The following is a 7,560-nucleotide window of genomic DNA, read 5'->3' on the forward strand; positions in this document are numbered from 1 at the left end:
TTACTTGATAATCGACAGCGATAAGAGGATGGTGAGGAGGGAAGGCTCTGGTTGACCCCTTTCTGTGCACCAGCAGAGTCCGCTCCTTTCCATCCACTACATGTTGCTCCACTTTGGCAATGTTGTGAGACACATCATAGATAACGTGCATATCAAGGTCATCTGGGGTTGTGTTGAAGACTTTGGCAAAGGCCTAAAAAGAGAGCAAATCAAGACGTGAAATACAAGAAGGTAACTGCTGCGTAATGTGGAAGATTTACAGTCTTTTTAGGAACTAAAAGGAAAACATTTTCTTGAAAGTGTTTGTTACTAGTAAGTCAGTGACCTAAACACTTGGCATGGCAGGTAAGAAACTTAAATTCAGCCACAATGGAATTGAATACAACAGTGCTGGGTGTGGCAGAATTGGACTGTCTAGATTTTTTATCTGCCCATTGGCAGCTTTAATGCTGGAATTCAGTAAGATATCAGCTGGACAAATCCTTGCAACTCTGAAAAGATGGGTTCACCAGTGTAAAACCAATTTGCTTGTACCCTCTTCTTCCAGTTCAAGGCATTTTCAAAAATATTGTGTAAGTGGCTTCTGCAAGTACAATCCAGTGACGTTGAGACGTTTTAGATGGATTGCCGTGACTTCAGCTTTTAAATCTCTCCAGAAAACACAGTTTAAGAAGCACAAAAATGAAAATGATGTTAAATACTGCAGCTACTCTGTGTTCCATATTTCTGGGATAAAGCAGGAGATGTGTACCAAAATAATTGCATCAGAGACAACTCTGGTCCTACCTGTCTTGTTAGAAAAGTCATAGAAGAGTTTCCAGCAGCTGCCATTCCCTTCAAGTAATCCTGTCCCTCTGCAGAGGCAATCCTGGCACATGCCAGCTGGCGATCATTCACTATGATTTTGTCCCGTTTCATAGCCTTTTCCATAGCCACCAAAGCATCTGGGAAATAAACACAGTACGTCTAAGTGACTTCTTCATTTTGTTTCAATCTATGAGATTAACATGGGTGTCTATAATTTATATTCTAAAACTGAACTCATCTGTCCGATGGTCAAACCTACAGCTTCTTCTCAAATGCAAAAGCAGATCTGTGGCAGAACATTATCAACTGTTTGCAAACAGACAAACCCCGTCAAGGCGACTCAGAACAGACTCAGCAATTATACTGTAAGAAATGCTCTTTGATGCTGGAGTTTACTGTCAGGGACAAGACCACGCTGAAGAGAGTTTGCTTCACGTCAGGTACCTATGCCAATCAGATCATACCTGTGGCAACTTGGTGGCCCAGGCCTCTGCTGCCACTGTGGATCATCACGCACACCTGCCCTTTATGGTCGATGCCCATCTTCCTGGCAGCATATTCGTTGTAAATGTCATCCACAACCTGGATCTCGGCATAATGATTTCCGGCTCCCAGGGTCCCCAGCTGCCAATCACAACACACTGATCAGAGACTGCTAGTCAACCAGCCTCTGGGAGCACAGGGGAGAGCTAGGGGAACATGGGAAAACTGCTACAGCAAGGTTTTGGGTTTAGAAAAGCTTTTCCAGGAAAAAAAAAAAGTAATCCCCATATAAACTTAAAGGAAGTAGAATACAGCAGTATTAGCACTGTCCTCTTTGTTCAGATTTATAACTATTTTTACTAATTTATAACTATTTTTACCGTTTATAACTATTTTTACTGTTTTACTATAAAATAGTAATTTTTTTTTTTTTTACTATTTTATACCTGTTTTTACTAGGACTAGGATCTACAGAATGTGCTGCCACTTTTTTCCAACTTACTTAGGCCTAGTTGAATGATGGGAAGAGTACAGAGAATTGAGAATTCATCTTCAATTTGTATCGGCAAGGCAGACACATAGTCTTATACCTGGTTATAACTCCACAAGGAAGTTACAACATTCTGTTAATTAGGTACTTACAACCTTTCAGTAGATTAAAGTAAGGTATTCCATTTCCAAGCCCAAATTTTTTTCAACTGTGTAACAGACAATCACTTACTTGCAAGGTTAATGTGAAAATATGGGACATAAGATTATTTCAAGGTTAAAATGCTACAACCTTGCAGCACCACAATTCATCAAACTCAAGAAGTCATGTAAAGAAAAGCTTTACAAATAGTAGCATTAGTATAGCCATCTCAAGTGTTCCACCCAGAGCAATGAGATAGTATGTATAGAAATGAAATCCAACTCTTGAAGTGCAATTCAAAGTTATGAGCTAGTTCTATTTATTGTGATATCCTTCCTTGTCCTGCTATTAATTTGCTGAGCAAACAAGGAGAAAAGCTGCAGAGTAACTTGCCTGCCTCTTAAAAACTACATCTGAATGGGGAAATGCCACCAAACATGAATTCCAGTACCAGGTGTTAACTGATGAAAAACTGATGGCCCCAGGGACCTTGGGTACGCCCAACGTTATTTCCCTCTGTTACAGTTCTGTCAAGAATTGCTCAGAAACAGCCCTACCATCTCACCTTTCCCCCGCCCAGAAACGCCAGGCAGACTTTCAAGAAAAGACACAAAATTAGAGAACTACCCACTAACCTTTACATTTGCACCCTGGCAGCACTCACAGCCCTCCTGAAACATAACGTTACCTGAGGCAGGCCCCTCTTCTTTGCTCTTGAGGAGACCTTGTTGGGGTCAGCCTGCAGCATTCTTCCATATTCCTCACAGTGCTCCTTGTCCTCTGCCCAGGCATAGCCTTCCCGGAGAGACCAGTCCACACCCATCTCCAGCGCCTCTTCCAAATCCCTGCAATTATCAAACACCTACATAAGGTAGTTATCCTTGGATATACTCAAAACTCCACTGGATATGGCCCTGAGCAACCTGATGTAACTTTGTTGTTAGACCCGCCTTTACAGTTAGCCCTCTTTCGCACATGGAGTTGGATGAGATGACCTCGAGATCCCATCCAACCTAAATTATTCTGTGATTTTATGATCAGCCCCCAACTCCCCTAACAAGAAGTCCAACTTCTTAATATTTACTGAAAATCAAGCTCTACAAATATACTAATTTTAGATAGGTCATTACTTTTTCTCTCTCATCCCGTTCAAAAAAAATACCTTTACGTTCATGGAGGTTTTGTGTCAGAAGAAATGAGAACCTTTAAAGAACTTTTAGTTAATTCAGGGTTTTAAATAGAGGAAGAAAGAGCTGACTGTGCATTCATGATTATGCCAGTCCTCCAAGGGAAGCACATAAGCAGCAAGAATAGAAAGAATTTTTTTATTACTTTTTCTTTCTTAAAGTCTCCCACTAGTGAATCTTTCATCAAAATAAACACCAGCGATGTCCCCTCTAGTGATGTGTGCACAAAGTCATTCTCTTACTTGGCATTCATAGGGATGACACCTTTGGAGCCAACACCAACAGGAATGTGGTCAAACATAGCCTGGGCGAGCTGCTCTTTCACAGGCTGCACATCACTTTCATCCAAATTTGTACGCAGTAAGCGAACACCACAGTTGATGTCAAATCCGACACCACCTAAAAGTGTAGAAAAAGCTATGGAGTTAATAAAGAAAGTGTGCTGATGGTGAGCACTTGCTGAATTATTATCTTAAATCAGTGTCCCTGCTGACAGGGAGTATGTACTGAATGCTGTCATCTTACACCTTCTTTCTGACACAATACTGGGAAAAAAAGCAGAACTGCATTAAGCTTCATTTTAATAGATTTACACAAAGCCTCAGAATTCAAGACAGCCAAAATATGTAGTCTTGCAGACAAAAACTTGAAAACTCTCTAAAAAAACCCAGTTTTTCAGTCTCGAGCATATGCTCTGCAGACACAGCTGCACAATTGCCTGCAAAGCTCTGTGTTTACAAAGTTGTTCCAGCAAGTACAAAGAGAGAAGTAGACACAACTATAAAATATATTGTCCACGGAAAGTAGAGAGGATGTTCCTGTTCTTCTGTGTAAGGTCAGAAGAAAAGCGACAGGTCCCTGATCTAAGATGTTCTTGAAAGCAAGACCCTGAAACAAAGTCATTTTTGAATCCACACTGGAATAAATATAAGTATTTATAACAAGTGATAAATACTTACAAAAAATATTAAACTTCAGTGCTTAGCGTTTCACTTAACTCTTAGTATTTAATAAAAATAAGTACTGCAGGGCAAGGCCTAGCATGAAAGACTAGTCATGCCACCTTTACTAGAGAAGGTTCTGCTATTAGCTAGTGTCAGAGGGGGGAGAGCAGACCAAGAGATCTTGGGTTTGAGTCAAGCAGGAAAACAGGAACTCCCTACAGCAAACCTGAAACACGAACAACAGGTACAACCACAAAAGCACCTCCACACCATCAGTAAGTAAAGACCCAGGTGTTTATTAAAAAGACAGAAATATTTTAAGGTCACATTTTTAATAAAGTGTAGAAATAGTCTCAAATGTTTTCAAACATTGCTCAAAGAAAAGAGTCAATTCTTTATCAGCCTGGCAAAACCCAGGTTCAAAGTTTTGTGCTCTCCCTTCAAAACTGAGAGATATTATAAGCCCAAGCAAAAAACACAAAGGCAATTTTCCCTGTACTGTTTAGATATTTTCAGTGTAACCATCTGTTCCACAAAAAATAAAGATTCTGAGTGCAAGAATTAAGAGCCTTTTAATGCCCTATAACTCACATATTTTTTGCTTTGGTTCTGCATATAAAGTACTGTAAAGACCTGCCATATCAAGAAGTGTTTTTATGCCACCACAGACATTCTTCAGGGCAGGTTAAGTCAGCCATAAAACATCCTTACCTGGTGACACCACTGCCTCGGGATCATTCATATCAAAGGCAGCCATGTTGCCTATGGCAAACCCATAGCCAGAATGGACATCTGGAAGGCCTATTGATCTCTGAAAGAGAACAAAGGAAACTTTAAAGTTTTATGAAACTGTGCTGCACAAAGACACCTTGGTTATGCTTTGCCATGTGGCAGCGGTTGCCACATTTACAAAGAAATATACCAAAAAAAGAATGGATGTTAAGATGAAGATGGAGTACACATATCAATTCAGGTAATTATCTAAACTCCTACAGTTACTGGAGTGACAGTCAAAGAAGGCAAAGAAGTAGCTGATCTCACTCTGAAGCAAACACCCTGTGGCTAGTCAGCTGAGTAGCCCCCTTGGCTCCACTGACCAGAGGTCAGGAAAACTTAAGAGAAGCTGAAACACCCCAATATAGGAATTGTGATCTCAAACTGAATTCTAATATAACTTCTCCTTGGACTCAGGAGTCCTTGCATTCAAAACTGATGCAGACAATAGCCTATGAGTAGGGTAAAGCTGAGACATAAGAGTGAAGATGAGTTTGTCTTTACCAAATTCCAACTTTGCAATTTCTAAATACTGTAAATGTAACAAGGGAAGAGTTCAGTGCTATGGAATGGAATCATACAACAGTCAGCATTTTCTCTTCTTAGCTATGTCATTGAACACTGACCAAAGACTGCACCTTGTAGGCAGGAAAAAGTCATCCATTTAGGACGATATCCTGATAGGATAGGAGCTGTGCCATTTTAATTTATAAAAGAATACCTTCTACTGAACCTTTTTATATTACTGCTCATTAAAGGAAGTAAGCATGTGTTTCTACACAACTCCACAAATTCGAGGTATGTTTAGCCTGTCAAGTTTAGATTAGGACACCACAATTGGGACTCCACAATCTATTTAAACAACCAAAAAAGCAATCCCCAAACACAGTTGGGGCTGTTCAGCCTGGAGAAGAAAAGGCTCCGGGGAGATCTTATTGCCGCCTTCCAGTACCTAAAGGGGGCCTACAGGAGAGCTGGGGAAGGACTTTTTCCTAGGGCATGTAGTGATAGGACGAGCGGGAATGGCTTTAAACTGGAAGAGGGCAGGTTTAGATTAAACATTAGGAAGAAACTTTTCACTATGAGGGTGGTAAGGCACTGGAACAGGTTGCCCAGAGAAGTTGTGGATGCCCCATCCCTGGAGGTGTTCAAGGCCAGGCTGGATGTGGCCTTGGGCAACCTGGTCTAGTGGGAGGTGTCCCTGCCCATGGCAGGGGGGTTGGAACTCGATGATCTTCAAGGTTCCTTCCAACCTAAACCATTCTATGATTTTATGAACACCCAGAAAGCTGTCAGAAATCGGAAATTTTCAATGTGTGTAAAACTGTTAGACATTAAATACATAATAATACATTAAAAAGAACACTATTTTTCAGTGGGACTGTGTGCGGCTTCTGCCTTCCCTAACCATCAGTAGGAAATCTCTCAGTTTGAAAAAAAAGTAGTGAAGATTTGAATAGATAGATGATCATAACATCTCTCCTATGAACTACCAGCCAAAATTCCCATTTTAACAGATTGCTACTGTTCTACTTTAGTCCCTTTTGGGTTAATCACCAAGGCATTTTAACAGCATGACAGGCTGCCTTTCACTGCAGCCAGAAATTCCTAACTCTTGCCAAGTCACCAAGACAAACAATTAAAAAAAAAAAAGTCACAAATAATGGAATTGTTTTAATATATGCAATATTAAACATGAAAAAGACCATTTCTACATTGTACTTAGAGCTTCTTGAAAAGTGATCCTGCCTAGTATTCTCCTCCTGCATCATCATATCTGATGCCTTGCTTCCAAAAATGCAAAGGGTGAGTGAAAGGAGTGTTGAGTGCATGGGAAAGCTCACTACCAACATTAGAGCAGCAACAATAATACAGACAACTATACTGCCTCCTGCTTTCTCCTAACGTCTCCTTACATTCCAGGTCAGCAGAGACAACTCAAAAAACAACAGACAATAAAAGCAGTTGGGAAAAGGTGGCTCAAGCAAACCAAAACAGCATAAAGCAATGCTAAAAAAGCCTTACATCAAAAGGCAGCCAGTGGAGTAAGTGGATACTTCCCTTTCTGACAATTTAGTTTTAGAGTCTACAACTTTGGTCCATACCCCTTCTCACAACGGAGTTCCCATTTGGATGGCAATAATCACTGGCAAATAGGAAAAGAAAAAGAGCAAATCTCTGTAGGAGTTACTCACATGAACAATACCAGGTAATGCAGCCACATTCCCAATCTGTTTCATAGCAGGCAAAAAGCCGCCCGCACCTGAAAAATAGAAAAAAAAAAAAGTCAGTAATCTGGTAATTTTCCATGGTAATCACAATGAAGCACTTTCCAAAGAGGATGCTCAAAACACTAGCAAATCAGAAGTCAGTCACCGACAAACATTCTAATCTGGTATAAAGCACCTTGCGTTATGAACGATCTGCAGTTTCATTAAATGAAATATTATGCTGAAGTTCTCCTTCTTCTGTGTTCGTACCAATGCAGACCGAGCTGCGCTAACAGCCGAAGTGCGTTACCACCGGCCCAGCTGTCACATCTGGATCCAGCCCTGCGCTCCAGCCCCACACAGAAGAGACAGGCCCGGGCTCCCGCCCCCACCAAAATAAACTCTGAGCACAGGCATTCAGGTAGTGCCGCATTCAGGGCACGCCTCGGAGCACAGAAGGCAGCTGGGCAAGGCTGTGCCCACCCATCTGATGCGGGCATAGGACACGGTACAGCCGCCGGTGG

General features: G+C 41.2%; 1 protein-coding gene across 1 annotated transcript in view; it reads right to left on the reverse strand.

Annotated features, from left to right (window-relative positions):
* Window positions 1-7,560, reverse strand: part of RTCB (RNA 2',3'-cyclic phosphate and 5'-OH ligase) — a 10,875-nt gene that overhangs the window by 2,863 nt on the left and 452 nt on the right. The window contains exons 3-9 of the mRNA XM_009881991.1: window positions 7,022-7,089; window positions 4,764-4,863; window positions 3,351-3,507; window positions 2,610-2,766; window positions 1,272-1,431; window positions 787-944; window positions 5-193 (exon numbers count right to left, since the gene is read on the reverse strand). Of these exons, the coding sequence (XP_009880293.1) occupies window positions 5-193; window positions 787-944; window positions 1,272-1,431; window positions 2,610-2,766; window positions 3,351-3,507; window positions 4,764-4,863; window positions 7,022-7,089 (989 nt within the window). The remainder of the gene's footprint in view (window positions 1-4; window positions 194-786; window positions 945-1,271; window positions 1,432-2,609; window positions 2,767-3,350; window positions 3,508-4,763; window positions 4,864-7,021; window positions 7,090-7,560) is intronic.

The sequence above is a fragment of the Charadrius vociferus genome, unplaced genomic scaffold, assembly GCF_000708025.1.
Source record: "Charadrius vociferus isolate BGI_N301 unplaced genomic scaffold, ASM70802v2 scaffold883, whole genome shotgun sequence".
Classification (NCBI taxonomy): domain Eukaryota; kingdom Metazoa; phylum Chordata; class Aves; order Charadriiformes; family Charadriidae; genus Charadrius; species Charadrius vociferus.